Here is a 16,530-nt window from a genome sequence, read left to right on the forward strand (position 1 = left end):
GACATCACGAACACGTCTACCTAACATGAAATATGTTAGATCGTTAACTTTCCTCCAACTAAGGAAATGGTAGAACGGTAGTACAAAAGAGAATGGTACTTTGTACTACTTCGCTTACATTTCAACAAAGCCGCGGGACGTGTCGCCTATCTGTTAGTCATTACCAAACAAAACTTTCCCCATGGCTAAAAGCATGTATTATTCACAGCAACACACGAGACATCTGCTCCAAATTTCGATCGTTCAATTATCAGATACATGAGAATATGTTCCTCGCAAATGCAATTTCCAAATTTGTGGCAGCATATGCCACGATCTTGAGATATGACGTGCTAAAAATATCAAGCACAAAATAAATTAAGAAATCGCTTATTCAAACAATTTCTTTAATAATTTCATTTTCTTAAAATATACAAGTTGGAAAACTAATTTTTATGGCAAAAGAACCTTCGTCGCGTTTCTACTAAGATTACCTCGCCAGTTGAATCTTTGTAAAATAGATGTCACCAAGTTTTGTTTTCCTTTTTATCATTTTTACCCGGCAAAACGTAAAATGGATACGAAGTAATCTCTATTCCCATTCCCATCCATATAATTACATACATTCTCGCATAACACGCTGGAAGACAGATATGGTTGAACAACATGCGAAGAAACACTTCAGTAGCAAGATAATCATGGATATACTAAAAATGCTAAAAAAAAAAAAAAGAGGGGGGAGGTTCACAATATGAGCGGTTGAAATATATTCAAAGGATTGTGATACAAAAAAGTTTGGTTTGGAACTTCCTCCCTGTACTGAACAGGTAATCACACACACACACACACACACACACACACACACATATATATATATATATATATATATATATATATATATATATATATATATATATATATATTTTTAAACTTCGCCATTTCCCGCGTTAGCGAGGTAGCGTTAGGAACAGAGGACTGGGCCTTTTTTGGAATATCCTCACCTGGCCCCCTCTGTTCCTTCTTTTGGAAAATTATAAAAAAAAAAAAAAAAAACGAGAGGGGAGATTTCCAGCCCCCCGCTCCCTCCCCTTTTAGTCGCCTTCTACGACACGCAGTAAATACGTGGGAAGTATTCTTAATCCCCTATCCCCAAGGATAATATATATATATATATATATATATATATATATATATATATATATATATATATATATATATATATATATATATTATTATTTTTTATTATACTTTGTCGCTGTCTCCCGCGTTTGCGAGGTAGCGCAAGGAAACAGACGATAAAATGTCCCAACCCACCCACTTACACATGCATATACATAAACGAAAACACGCACATATACATACCTATACATTTCAATGTATACATACACAGATATATACATATGTACACATGTACATATTCATACTTGCTGCCTTCATCCATTCCCGTCACCATCCCGCCACACATGAAATGGCACAACCCTCCCAAGCACTAAGAAAAGACAACAAAGGCCACATTCGTTCACACTCAGTCTCTAGCTGTCATGTGTAATGCACTGAAACCACAGCTCCCTTTCCACATCCAGGCCCCACAGACCTTTCCATGGCTTACCCAAGATGCTTCACATGCCCGAGTTCAATCCACTGACAGCAAGTTGACCCTAATATACCACATCGTTCCAATTCACTCTATTCCTTGCACACCTTTCAACCTCCTGTATATTCAGGCTCCAATCACAAAATCTTTTTCACTCCATCCTTCCACCTTCAATTTGGTGTCCCGCTTCTTCTTCCCTCCACCTTTGACCCATATATCCTCTTTGTCAATCTTTCCTCACTCATTCTCTCCATGTGACCAAACCATTTCAACACACCATCTTCTGCTCTCTCAACCACACTCTTTTTATTACCACACATCCCTCTTACCCATTCATTACTTACTTGGTCAAACCACCTCACACCAGATATTGTCCTCAAACATTCAATTTCCAACACATCCACCCTCCTCCGCACAACCCTATCTATAGTCTATGACTCGCAACCATGTAACGTTGTTGGAACCACTATTCCTTCGAATATACCCATTTTTGCTCTCCAGGATAACATTCTTCAACATTCCCAGAACCTCCGCCCCCTCCCCCACCCTGTGACTCACTTCCACTTCCATGGCTCCATCCATTGCTATATATACATATACATTCAAGATGCAGTCCAAGTAACTGCATTCTTTACAAAAGCATTCATGCACTTCTCATGTATGTTATATTCATTATGCAAACGTCATTGGTTTCCTATAATGTTGAACCCATGATGGGAATGTAATAACATAAAAGTACAGCAAAATATATGGTGTAAGGAAAATGAGGCCAACATTATGAATTTTCATGGAATGTGGCATGAGTGTGGTGGGAGTGAGGTTCTGTGGAGGTGGAGGTCAATGCGGGATCAGTCATATATTAGCTTGGAATCGTCATACGTGATTCACACAGATACTGAGCTTGGCTTCAATCAACAGGATCAGGAATTCTCTATATTACATCATCTTGGAGGCAAGCTCTGAAATATCTTACCAAGTATACCTAACGTCATCATACTCAACCTACTAACAATATATATATATATATATATATATATATATATATATATATGGAGTGAAAAGGATTTTGTGTGATCGGGGCCTGAACATGCAGGAGGGTGAAAGGAGGGCAAGGAATAGAGTGAATTGGAGCGATGTGGTATACCGGGGTTGACGTGCTGTCAGTGGATTGAATCAAGGCATGTGAAGCATCTGGGGTAAACCATGGAAAGCTGTGTAGGTATGTATATTTGCGTGTGTGGACGTATGTATATACATGTGTATGGGGGTGGGTTGGGCCATTTCTTTCGTCTGTTTCCTTGGGCTACCTCGCAAACGCGGGAGACAGCGACAAAGCAAAAAAAAAAAAAAATATATATATATATGAGGAAAATGACATACCATCTATTATCTGGTCAGCTGATGTTTTGTTATTCATGCCCATTTTAGCAGCTTATCAATACTAATTTGTAAACTTTTCAAACTCCGCACATCATAAAAATCATCAAACTGACTTGTATGAATCACGTTTCTTAACGTGCAGCAGCAAACATTTTCATGCCCTAGGTACTGCTGAAAGCTAATAAGAATAACAAGTTATATTTCCACACGGAACAGTGGAAAGGATGCAATAACTTGTTATTATCTTATCCAAACTAAACCACCACCACAATGTAGTATCTACAGTATAACTATTGCTTACTCACCTCATACTGGTGCACCTGTGTGGTGCTGAACCCACCCCTCCTCCTGACTTCACATCTCATTATGCACACCACCAACCTATGGCAAACACCATACTTTTGTTAAAGGTTGTAAACATTGTACAGAACAGTTGATGTGCTGCAAAATATTTCTTTTTCATATTCATTACACCTAAAGACATCTGACTGTTTCCTGTGTAATTATAGAGAAAATGGTTAATCAACTATCCAAATGCATCCTTTACCTACTACCTTTAGCACAAGCTGCAACTAATATTTCAGTTTGCAAAGAACATCTCAGCATTTTTGCTTAGTCCTTCTTATTTCTGTATTTGCTTAATAAAATATTGTGTTGCAATGTGTCAATAACCAGCATACCCATCTCTCACCCCTCTCTACTCTTCAAAGTAAAGTCGATATTCCCTGGGTTCACATCTCAAGGAAAGAGAGGAATAACAACACTGACTGTCATGGCTGGAAGAGGAGGTAGCTTTACTTAACTCCAGTTTGCACCAAACAAATACCATTAATTACTTACCACTTAAGGAATGAAATGCTTAAGATAGTTCAACCTAAGAGAAACATTACACATGACAGTACAAAAGAACTGCAACATTCATCACCCTGTTCTTTTCATGCACAGTTCTACAGAGCACTGTATATATCATACTCTACCATCCAACTTTTCCCTTTTCAACCTTTACACCAGCTACTATAAAATATGAATGAATAAATTTGCATTGCTTTTAGAAAAAACAAATATCAGCATTCAGCACAGCAAATGGGTGAACTACCATATCTTGTTTGCTATTTCCTGCATAAGAAAGAAACCAAACCATACCATTCCCCATCACCAGTGACACTACAAAGCAGTTCATAAAAAAAAATGATACCTTGAAAATACATTCCCCTCATGTTCAGGGCCCTGAAAACTCAAAATCGCTTTCACTCCAACCTTCCATCTCAAAGTTAGTCTCCCCTCTTCTTGTTCCCTCCACTTTTGACAAATATATTTGTCAACCTCTCCTCACTCATTCTCTTCATATGACCAAACCACTTTAGCACATCCTCTCCCAACCATACTCTCATTACCACACCTCTCTTACCCTCTTATTACTAATTTAAATCAAACCACCTCATGTCACACACTTTCCTCAAACTTCAATTTCAATACATCCACCATTCTCCATACATTCTCATCTATAGCCCAAGTCTTGTATCCACAGATTGTTGGGACTACCATATGTTCAAACCAAAGATCCTTGGTTCAAACATACCCATTTTTGTCCTTTGAGATAACATCCTCTCTTTCCACACCTTTCTTCATCCCCCTCATGCAGCTTATGATTTACTTCCCCTTCCAAGGTTTCATTCGCAGCCATGTCCACTCACACGTATCTAAGACATTCCACTTCCTCCAAATCTTTTCCATTCAAACTCACACCCCAATTAGCCAGTCCCATTACACTGCTAAACCTAACAACTTATTCACTATTTCCCATATTATCGAGACAGTGCCAGGAACACACAAAGAAAGGAGGCTTGAAAGAATACAAATATCTTCTTTTTCATAATTCCCATATACTACCTGAATGTTGTAGAAGGCAACTAAAAGGGGTGGGAGTTGGGGGGCTGGATATCTTTTCCTCCAGTTTTTACTTTTCCAAAAGAAGGAATGGAGAAGGTAGCCAAGTGAGGATTTTTTCCTCACTAACACAGGAAATGGCAAATGTGTATGAAAAAATATATATACATTATTCTTTAATACATTTGCCATTTACCGCATCAGTGAGGTGTCAAAACCAAATATAACAAAGCTACAAACACAAAAAACAAAACTCTCTACCTAGCAACCACAAGCAATCAGTACCTGGATAATGAAAAAGAATAATTGTAGCACAATCTCACCACAGTATGCTCAGCACTCAGTTCTTTACAAGTGATGGCCACATTTTTCACTACATCACCTACACAAGAGCAAGCTCTTTACATACATAAAGAGCTGTTGACATAAGCAGTCCTAAAACATATGCAAATATCACTTTTGCCATATCCACACACAACAAGGAGTACCAGCAATTATATCTATAGTCAAAAATTTAAGAAATGAAATGAAGGAATGATATAAAGATGGTGCAAACTCAAAAGTGTAAGTAAATCAGAAGGTGCAAAACAAAAGATGCATCCATGAACACCAGATTAGCTTATTCTATGCTGACAGACAATGATTTCTAAAACAATAAACACACCCAAGCTGAGGTAAATCTCGTTCAGCTTTATGTCAACTAAAAAATATCAGAGAATGTGATGGACTTTCCCCATAACTCTTCCACCAATGAGTTCCCAGTCCACATGACCTGCCCAGGAATGAGGTACTGAAAAGAAAATGTAGCGGCTGTAAATGCGAACTATGTCTATATGGATAACTGGTTATTGCAGACATTCAGCATGTGCTTGAGGGGGTTAGAGGATACTCAAAGTTAAAGTCCTAACTTTATGAAAAATTTGCTATCTTAAGAGTGTTACTCAAACTTATATCTAAAAGCCTGTTTTTATCATAGATGTAAATCAAAGAACTTGTATTATGGTTGTTATGATTTTCATATATTTCAATATTATAAAAACAACAAGTTAGCAATATAAGACAAACCATTTTTTTACACTTCTGTAGTAAGGGTGACATAAAAAGAGATCCAAACTAAGGGGGTCACATTACAATAAAGAAGCAATCAAATGCCAATGAATAAAACAGATCACATTAAAAAATAACTAAATCTTATAACCAATGCCACAGACTAGTAGATTATATCCGGTGTTTGACAACTACAGGGTTCGTAGTTCTGGAGAAAATCAAAAACCATTCTCACCGTTAGCACAGTATATGTCTCACTTTCTGAATACGATATTTCATAATAAAAGGCAGACAACTCACTCATAATCTGAAGTAATTAAGAAAAGTACTACACAACTTTTTTTGTAATCTACAGACATAATACTAATCTAACTCACCTCTGAAAGCCCTCATTGTTCTGTCAAAATAAAACTGATTTGTATGAATACAGGAAGGACAGTTCACCCTGCATGCTATATTATATTAAAACTGTTAATTCATAATACCAAGATAACTGAGTATCAAGCACAGCATTATTGTGAACCAAAACTCTGTTCACATCTCTGGGGTATATATACATGCATAGGTGTAAATAAGTACACAATATGTATTAGTGTGCACTGCACACATATACATGTGTGTATATGCTGGTGTATGCACTTATGTATGTGTTTGTATGAAAGTACATACACATACACAGACACATATAAACACAAAGTCACACACATATATTCATAACTTGCACCTCAGCGAAACTGGATTCTTTTGCAGAATCACTGAGTCACTATGTGGTTTTTTTTGTCAAAGACATGGCCATCTTTTCACTGGTCCAGAACTCTCAGACAGACATTGACACATCAATCTTTCTCTATAGTTTACTTTCATATGATTAAAACTTTCCAGTCACTACAAACTGCTATTCATCCACTTGCCAGTAGTTGTCAGGTCCCAGTGCTGTTTATGTGTGACTGATGCTCAGGATTTGACAAGGGTTTTCTGGAGAACATGAGCATCAGCAGGTTCAATTCTCTTGTAGTAATGCTGTTTTGTTTCTACTACTTCGAAACCAAACTTCTTGTAGAAATCTAATGCACCATCATTGTTAACTTGTACATGTCTGTATAGAAAAAAATAATCATGTGACACAAATATCTGAATAACATGGTGAACCATACAACCATAAAAAAGTAAAAAGCACTCTATACATATGCATACAAAAGCCCCTAAAAATGAAAAAGTGAGCCATGATTCAATTCTTTACAACTCATTTCTTTTACACCCAATATCAATATAAATAATAGGAAGTATCATATTCTCCCCTTTCTCTGGGGACTGTGAAGAAAGAATTCCACCCATGTGTTAATTCCCTGCATGTCAGAGAAGGCAACTAAGGAAGGTGGGAAAGGATGGCTGGAAACACTCCCCTTAAATATTCATATTTCATAAAAAGGGAACAGAAGAAGGAGCCAAACAAGGAGAGCTCTTTTTCCTAGAAGGCTCAGGCTGAGGTGTGTGAATGTGTGTGAACATAATCAAGATGAGAAGAATGTAGAGATAGGAAGTATGTTTAAAGAAAGGAACTCAGATGTTCTAGCTCTGGGTGAAACAAAGCTCAAGGGCAAAAGAGATGAATGGTTTGAGGTCTTACAGTTTGCATAAAGTAGGAGTAGTTGAGGGAATGTGTGAAAGTGTGTAAGGAAGTGAGCTCAAGACTGATGAGTAAAAATGAAAATGGATTATGAGAAATGGATGATTATTAGTGCTTATGCACCTGGCCATGAAAAGAATAATGAAGAGAGGTGAGTGTTCTGGGAGCAGGTGAGTGAAAGTGTCATCAACTTTGATGCAAGAGATCATATATTCATGATGGGTAATCTAAACTCAAAAGTGAGTAATGTAGCAATTGAGAGTATAATTAGGGGAAAGACTGGTGACTGGGAATATCTGGTTTAACAAAGGACCATAAGTATATGCGAGCTGGAAAGATCGTCAGCACGTACTATTGGATTACTTACTAGCTGATAGCCATGCAACAGAAAGACTTATGGATATGAATGTGATCAGAAGAGCAGCTGCTGGGATATCTGATCATTACGTGACAGCCACGCAAAAGAGAGACTCTTGGATATAAATGTGACCAGTAAGGCAGCTGCTGGGACATCTAGGCATTACCCAGTAGAGGCAAGAAAGAGAGTTGTAGAGGTTTTTGGATAACAGATGATATGGGTGAGAAGAGGGTGGTGAAAGTAATCTTGGAAAAGGAACTTGTGAGAACAAATACTAGGAGAGACTGAGTGAAGAATGGCAGAAGGTGAGGGCAATTAAAGCTAGGGGAGTGGGTGATGAATGGGAGGTATTTGGGGAATCAGTGACAGCATGTGAGAGAGATGTGTGTGGCTTGTGGAAGGTGGGCAGGTGAGAATGAGTGGGTAGTGAGCGGTAGGAAGATGAAGCAAAGTTGCTAGTGAAAGAGAAAAGAGTGCGAGTGACTAGATGTACATGAGAAATTGGCTAGAGGTAAAGAGCAAGATTCAGGGGCTGAAAAAAAAGGCAAGTTTGACTTGATGTGATTGAGTATCAGCAAACTTCAGGGAGAATAAGATGTTTTGGAAGGAGGTTAATAGTTTGAGTAAAAATAAAGAATGAGAACAATTGTGAATGAGGCAAATGAGGAAACAGTAAGAGGAAGTGTTGAGAGGAAGAGGAGATGAAGTGCATACTCTGAACGATTCCTGAATGTTTGATGATAGGGTGACAAATGTAAAGTGTTTGGGTCAGGAAGATATCTGAAGTGGAAGAGTAATAGCAAGTGTTCTAGTGAAGAGAGAAGAGGTGGTGAAAGTCTTGCATATTTGGAAATGTGGCAAGGCAGCTAGAGTGGATGCACTGCTGTTGAATTTCATAAGAAAAGGGGGAGCTTGACTGTTTCTGGCAAACCAATGAGGATTTTTCAGTATATGTATGGATCATGTAGGGTCCTGGGCCAGGAATGTATGTTATGTACTTCAACAGTATCATGAATGGTGAATAATAGCTTTAGATTTTTTTGGAATCCTGAGTACAATTAATGTGATGAAATCATAATCATTGTGTTTTAAATTTTCATGAAGGGACACAAAAAAGCAGTGATTAGAAACATATTTCTTCATGTTTTTCCTATATGGCACACAATGAATTTAAAAAATACCCAGAAAATACATACACTAATTCTTTAAGAAGGATAACATGGATATAGTGTATGCCTAAAGAGTGAGTAGGTTCACAAGGTAAACAGAATTCATCTCAATTACAAAAACAGCAAAAACTCGTGCTAATCATTGTTCTAATACAAACAGAAATTATAATGACTTACAAGAAAATGGAGTGGAAATTTCCTTCCTTCTCAACAAAGTTAAGGACATGCTCAAGCATCTTGGTACCAATACCTAAGCGCCGATAGGGAGCAAGGCAACCTAAGGTCATGATGTAAAGTCGTCGCTGTCCATCCAAGACATCCACACGACAACAAACGCCACCCACAACCATGTCGTTGTAGTACGCTAAAAACAAGACAGTTCATAAAGTCTCTTAAGCAGTAATATTTAGAAACAGTTTAAATAAGTAGGAGTGAATGGAAATATTACTTTCACATGAAAAATCAACTTAGTAATGAACATGATAAAATAAAGAAAATCTTCATGAATGAGAAGGGTCATTTTTCGTCTAAACATACTGGGCATGCGTTGAGGATGTCACTGGTTTTGGAGGCTGCATGCACCTAATTAACACACTCCATGGAAATAGAAAAAGAGTAGATGAAAATGGAGAGAGAGATATACCAGAGAATAAGTATGTAATTCTAAGAGACCTTTCTGAATATATACAGAGCAAAATGAGGGACTGCTCCTTGTCCAGATAGCATTTGTTTATGACTCATACTGTGTACTTCAAAACTAACCATAAAATTGCCCACTACCCCTATATAACCTTGTCAACAATGATGTGGATGTTGCTGCATCCAACCACTAAATGAAAATAACTTTCAAATCTCTACTTTACAGAGTGCAAAAATCAATGTTGTCAGTAGGACAGCATATATTAAATCCAAAATGTCTACATACTAATCTCTTATGCTGGCTGCATCACATAGTATCAACTTGAAAAAATTTTTACCTTTAATAATGCAAAACATATATTTGTTAGACCTTCACAAGGAATCTATCAACCATCTCACGTGCTTTTTTCCAAATCCATAAATACAACATACTAATACTTCTGTTCCTCTTAGTATTTCTCACACACATTTTTTAAAGCAAACACCTGATCAACACTTCCTCTTCCATTCCTGAAACCACATTTTTCCTCCCGTCTGATGCTCTGTACATGCCTTCACCCTCACACACAACCTTCCAAGTACACCTAACAAACTTATGCCTCTGTAGTTTGAACACTCAGCTTTGTCCTCGAATTTATACAATAGCACTATACATTCATTCCACTGTTCTTCAAGCACCATGCCATGACCCATACATACACTGAAAATTCTAACTAATCAATCAAAAACACAGACACCCCCTTCTTAAATCTAACTGGAATAACATCCACTCTAGCCTCCTTCCCATATCTCAGTTCACACAATGTTTCCATCACTTTTCCCTTCAACAAACCACTTTTCATACCTCCCTGACATAAACACACTGCATCTGCCACCCTACCATCAAAATATCAACAATCCTTAAAATACTCATTCCATCTCCCCCTCACCACATTATCACCTGATACTACTTCACCATTTGCCCCTTCTGCAATGTTTCCACTTCTCTTGTTTCTCTCACAATATCAACCTGCTTCCAAAATATCATCTTATTCTCCCTAAAGTTTACTGATAATCACTCACCCAATTCTTATTTGCCTTCTTTTCTAAACCTATCACTAATATCCAATCTGTGCATAAACACTAATAATCACTCTCTCACAATCCACTTTCATTTCATCTTCATCATTCTGCAACTCAATTCCTTGCACTCTTTCAAACATTCCCATAGGTCCAGTTTCAACAGTAATGCTTCCTCTTCCTTAGCTTTTGCCTTCACACCAACTCCTAACTTTACCCTTAAGACATTCCCAAAATCATTCTTCATTATTATTTGAGCTATGTTTAACTGAAGAGCTAAAACATCCAGGTTCCATTCCTCACACATATGAATACTTGCTTGACTCCTTTTGTTCCATCTTTTATAAACTGAAGTAAAAAAAGGGGAGTTTCCAGCCCCTCATTCTCATCCCTGTCTTCTTTAACAACATGGAATATGTGAGTAGATGTGGGGTAGTAAACAAGAAGCATTACTACTAACCCAATTTTGCTAGCTCCCCAGCCTCTAACACATCTTTGTAGAACTTGTCATTATAACTGACTGGGAAGACCACCTGATTGAGCAACTTCAGCTGCTTTATATTGTGGGGTGTCACATCCCCCAACTCAATTCGTCCCCTGAAAAATGACAAAATAATTTCTTCCTTCCTGTTCTGAATATAACATAATATAAATACTAGAAATGTGTACATCAAGCTTGATGATGATTAATTTCCTATTTTCAAATTCAATCTACTGCTATGCAAACTATCCATTCTTTCATGTAATAAATTCAAACAGAAAAGTAAGGACAGATGTGGAAGCTATAACATAACTGGAAAACATTACTGCGTACATTACTTTACTGTACGTCAATCAACTTCACCTTTTCTTACATATCATTCTTACATATCATTCATTAGATTGTAATGCTCAAATCATGCTAAACACTCTAAACACTTCATAGGCACTGCATTACCAAACTACTCAATATCCAAAGCTAGTATCAATGCAGGACTAAACTGGACTTTGCATCCGTCTAATTTACCTCTGCACTACTATTACCTTTGAATACCGAGTGATTCTGTTCTGCAGAACAAGTGTTGTAGCACTTAGAAATTACAGTAACAGCTGCATTGCATGATTTGGAGCTTTATAATTTACGGGACAATTTCAAATAGAGTAATGGTAAAAAAAATGAGGGATATAATTGCAAAAACTCAAAAGAACCTATAAATACCTCACCTAACCTCCTTGCAGTCAAAATCATCTTAATTTAAAGTATTTTTATCATATATCATTATTATACCTGATCACCATTTCCTGCACAACGAGGTAGCACCAGGAAACAGATGAAGAAAGACCCATCCACTCATATATATATACACACACATACACCTACATATACCTACACAAACATATACATACATACACATGTACATGTTCATACTTGCTTGCCTTCATCCATTCCCGGCGCCACCTCGCCCCACAGGAAACACCATCACTACCCCACTGCATCAGTGAGGCAGCACCAGGAAAAGACAAAAAAGGCCACATTCATTCACACTCAGTCTCTAGCTGTTATGTGTAATGCACTGAAACCACAGCTCCCTACCCACTTCCAGGCTCATTGAAATATATCAGTCACCCTCATGGTGACCACTGCCAAGATGGGGTCTATGGCAACAAACATATGATATAGCAAGCAGCCATATAATTTTCTAAAGCAGACAAATCTAATGTCATTAACGGTATACTTCTACAACATCGTCTGCAACTGAGGTTTTGTGAAGATTTTATAGGTTGTATAGATATTTCACAAGTAAACTAAATTTACATCAAAACCACATTTGATATTATGTGCATAATAATCATTGCCTTATGAAATACTGTTCAATAAAATATATTACTGCAAATCATGCTCGGTAACCATTCAAACTCCAGCACTGCAGAATACAGTCAGTCAATATTCAAATGTAATAGCAATGTGGATTCAATCTAAACAATTATCCTGGACTTTTACTCATACTTCATAACCCTGCCTAATATTGGCTTATCTAATATCACTAACAAATAAATTATAATATTTCAAATCATGCTTCATAGTTTTCATTCTATTCTTTAAACATTACAAAACCACTGCAGAAAAAATCCAAAAATACTTATAGCTACAGCAATTTCAGTATATGGCTTCAATGGTAATTTACCTTCTATTTTTACTATATGAGATGAAAAAAATAATGCTACATTTGATAACATTATTAAGTGATTCAGGTGGTGCCCATGAACTTCATAATCATCAGTAAAAAATTACAAGTTCCACACAATGCTTTGCCATACTTACTGTATTCTCTGTACAATAAACTATCATTGCAAAACAAAAATCAGTGATATCTTGAACTTAGATTTGATATGACACTACATACCATAAGGTAATTGTATAGAGCAACACAGCATCATTATTGGCTTTGAATGTTGACTGCTTATGTCCTCCAATGCAAGTGTCTTAAGAGAATACAGCAAGGATTGTCAAGCATAATTTGGAGAACCATATTATTCTAATGAAATATAATAAATAAGGTACAAAGGATTCTGTGTATTAGGAAAAATGTGGTTAATTAACACAAGATCTGGCAAGATATCTCCAAATAATAAGAGAACCTATAAAAACCTAACTTAGGGGCCAAATTAAAGGTAGAAATATCCTAATATCATGTTTGTTTCATGCTGGGAATCACATTGCCGCTCACTGCATCGTATGTTTGTTGACACTATCAAGTTGGTGGTGCATTTTCAGAAGGGAGAAAATTAGGAAATGTCTATTTTAGCTCTGTATTGAAAATAGCTTTCGGAGACAGCTATCTAAGCATCAGGTGCTCTATAAAGTTCAACGTAATTACAGAAATACACGCAAAGCATAGTTTGTAGCATTAAATTTAAGTGTTTTAAGTTGAGACATCTAGAGTTATTTATACTTGAAGGAAATACAGTTAGTTAATGTAAAAGAATGTATGAATTTGTAGAATATTAACAGAACTTATAACAACCTCACCTAACAGCTGAAATGAAAACAGAAATATAACATTTTATTCATCTGCGCTCTGTCCTCTATTTGTTTACATGACATCATATTAGTGATCCCTTATCATTACAGGTATATTTTGACTAGAATACTGGAAATGAAGATAAATCTTAACTGCTACAGACCTTAGGTGAAGTTCTATTGATTTTCAACAAATGTCTTCTTATTTCTACATTAATCAACCATACACTTTCCTAGACACACCTTATTTATCATTCAGTAAAATATAATGGTCCACATCAAGCTCCGCAGGTGTTTCCGTAACCACCTAAGACATAAGCATCCATTTCCCAAAGCTAGATTCTATGCAGAATTAAAACTGATGTATCAAATATCAAATATTAAGAAACTCCTTGACAGCTTGTGAAGGTAAGTGAATTTTTCACAAGTTCCATAGATTCTTTAAACAAAATACCTACTTCTACATTAACCCTCCAGTTTCTCTGATATACCACTATCCCCTAAGTTAACTACGTATAATACGAAAGATAAAAAAGATCATTCCTTCATTGGTATTTCTATAATCACAACAATATATGCAAAGTATCTATGACTTCAGTTGCCATTTCCAACATCAAGCTTTGATATACAGCTACATTAGACATTTACCTTACACAGATACCTTATCACACTTATCAATAATCACCTAAACTAGGATTACTTTACCGAATTGTGAACTAAAATTCCCTTTCCCTCCCAATTTTGTCCTCCATATCTGTGAGACATACTAGATAGCATCATTAGCATACAACCTCCATCACTCGTACATAACAATACTTCCACACAACATAGTTTTAATCATTCCTGGCGGTTTAATTTAGACTCATACCATGTATTTCAAAAATTACATGCATTCATCTTGAATAATAAAATGTAAAATACTTTTGAACAGCAAGATAAATTATTCCAATTCCGGTAATTCACATTTTTAAGATCATTTCAAGTAAATACTTAAAATATTTTTTAGAAACCGACTGAATCTCAATAATATATTACAAAACTGACAAGTCTTCACTTCGGTAAAGTTTTCAATGTCTGCATTGAACACCCACACTGTCAAGTGTACAAATCCTCACCAATAAGCTTCCGTCTGAGCAACTAACGACCAAATTTTACATTTAACATAATCTAAATAACCACCACACATATATGACCACACCAATCAGATTAAGACTTTACTTCCTCATCCTTATTAGTGGCAATGGGAGTTTTCTGTCGGGAGAAAACCAATTCAGAACAAAACACAGGGCGCAGCCATGTTGGGTAGGCTGATTCCTGCCGTCACATCCCCTAGCGACGCCCAATGGCAGGCAGTAAATCTGGCGTCCTTAGCAACGCTTTTGAATTCAATAAAAAGTACCAAGATATCAATAAAGAATATAAGATTCCTCGTAATTAAAGAATTCATCATTATGTTTTGCTCACGCAACAAATATATACAAAAAAACGGTTTTCCTATTATATAGCAACTGTAGTTATCTCTGACCGCCAAATGAAATAACTGAATCATATATATATATGTATATATATATATATATATATATATATATATATATATATATATATATATATATATATATATATATATATATATATATAAACGCCATACACGCATATATATATATATATATATATATATATATATATATATATATATATATATATATATATATATATACATATATATATATACATATATACACATGTATATATTCATAGTTGCTGCTTTCATCCATTCTCGTCGCCACTCAGCCACAAAATAGTGGACACGGAACAATCTAAAGATATGCAGCAACCACAAACACCAAAGACCTTCTCCAACAAAGATTCTCCCAGCACAACCCCACTTCAACATGTTCAATACTCCTTTTTATCCAACAGCACTAAATCCCTCACCTAAACCACTTTTTACCAACCACTAACCACCAAGTAGAAATGGAATAACCTACACCTGCCTCCCACTTCAGTATCCAGTTTGAACCTAGCTTAGTAAAGATAGATTTATTGTGAAGATATGCAGGCCATGAAATTATCATAACCAGCTGTATGGTGTATTAAAGATGTAGTTTATTGATCAATAACAGTGAAGGGAAGATGGAACGTGATTCGAGCCTCAAAATAATCCAAGGTAAGTTTAAGGACAAATCTCTTGACTGTCACTGGACTGGATGGAAGTTTTCCCATTGTAATTTAGTCCAATAGCTCTAGAGCAGAGAAATATTGTATAAAAAAAAAAGGTATCTATCCTGCAAACTAAAGTGTCTCCAATGCTGTACTTATTGCTCATACTATGTCATCATAACTTACTCTAAACACATAATCAAAATGTAACATGCTTGTTTCTAGAGTGTACATTTAGTGAAGGAATTTATCCCAAACTTTTGTGGATTTCACATATCTTTCAGTGTGCAAGACAAGTTGTAGTATTGCATGAATTTGCATCAAAGGGGGACTTTTGAACCTTATAAATTCGTTCAAATTGATTATCAAGAAACAACTAACAGATGAATCTGAGACAAACAGAATGTAAAGCCGATGAATCAAAAGCCCATCACCATGATATGCATTAACCAAAACGTGTATGGAAGGAGTAACAATATTTTTAAGACTATAAAGCATTTTCTGTAATAGATGATTGCTATGCTACATATGTCATTAGCACTGTCTGCTTACAAAAATGTTAAAAATGGGATAGGGACACAGTAGTACAATGTTCTAATTTGTAAGGAATAAATAAATAAATAAATAAAT

General features: G+C 36.1%; 1 protein-coding gene across 1 annotated transcript; it reads right to left on the bottom strand.

The window, feature by feature from the left end:
- Positions 1-5,832: 5,832 nt before the first annotated feature.
- On the bottom strand, positions 5,833-15,074 carry san (Probable N-acetyltransferase san). Its single transcript, XM_071684601.1, has 4 exons — positions 14,959-15,074; positions 11,200-11,336; positions 9,219-9,405; positions 5,833-6,983 (listed from the first exon to the last, which is right to left on the bottom strand). The coding sequence occupies exons 1-4, from the start codon at positions 14,964-14,966 to the stop codon at positions 6,842-6,844; spliced, it is 474 nt and encodes a 157-aa protein (XP_071540702.1). The 5' UTR covers positions 14,967-15,074; the 3' UTR covers positions 5,833-6,841.
- Between the last annotated feature and the right edge of the window lie 1,456 nt (positions 15,075-16,530).

The sequence above is a fragment of the Panulirus ornatus genome, chromosome 38, assembly GCF_036320965.1.
Source record: "Panulirus ornatus isolate Po-2019 chromosome 38, ASM3632096v1, whole genome shotgun sequence".
Classification (NCBI taxonomy): domain Eukaryota; kingdom Metazoa; phylum Arthropoda; class Malacostraca; order Decapoda; family Palinuridae; genus Panulirus; species Panulirus ornatus.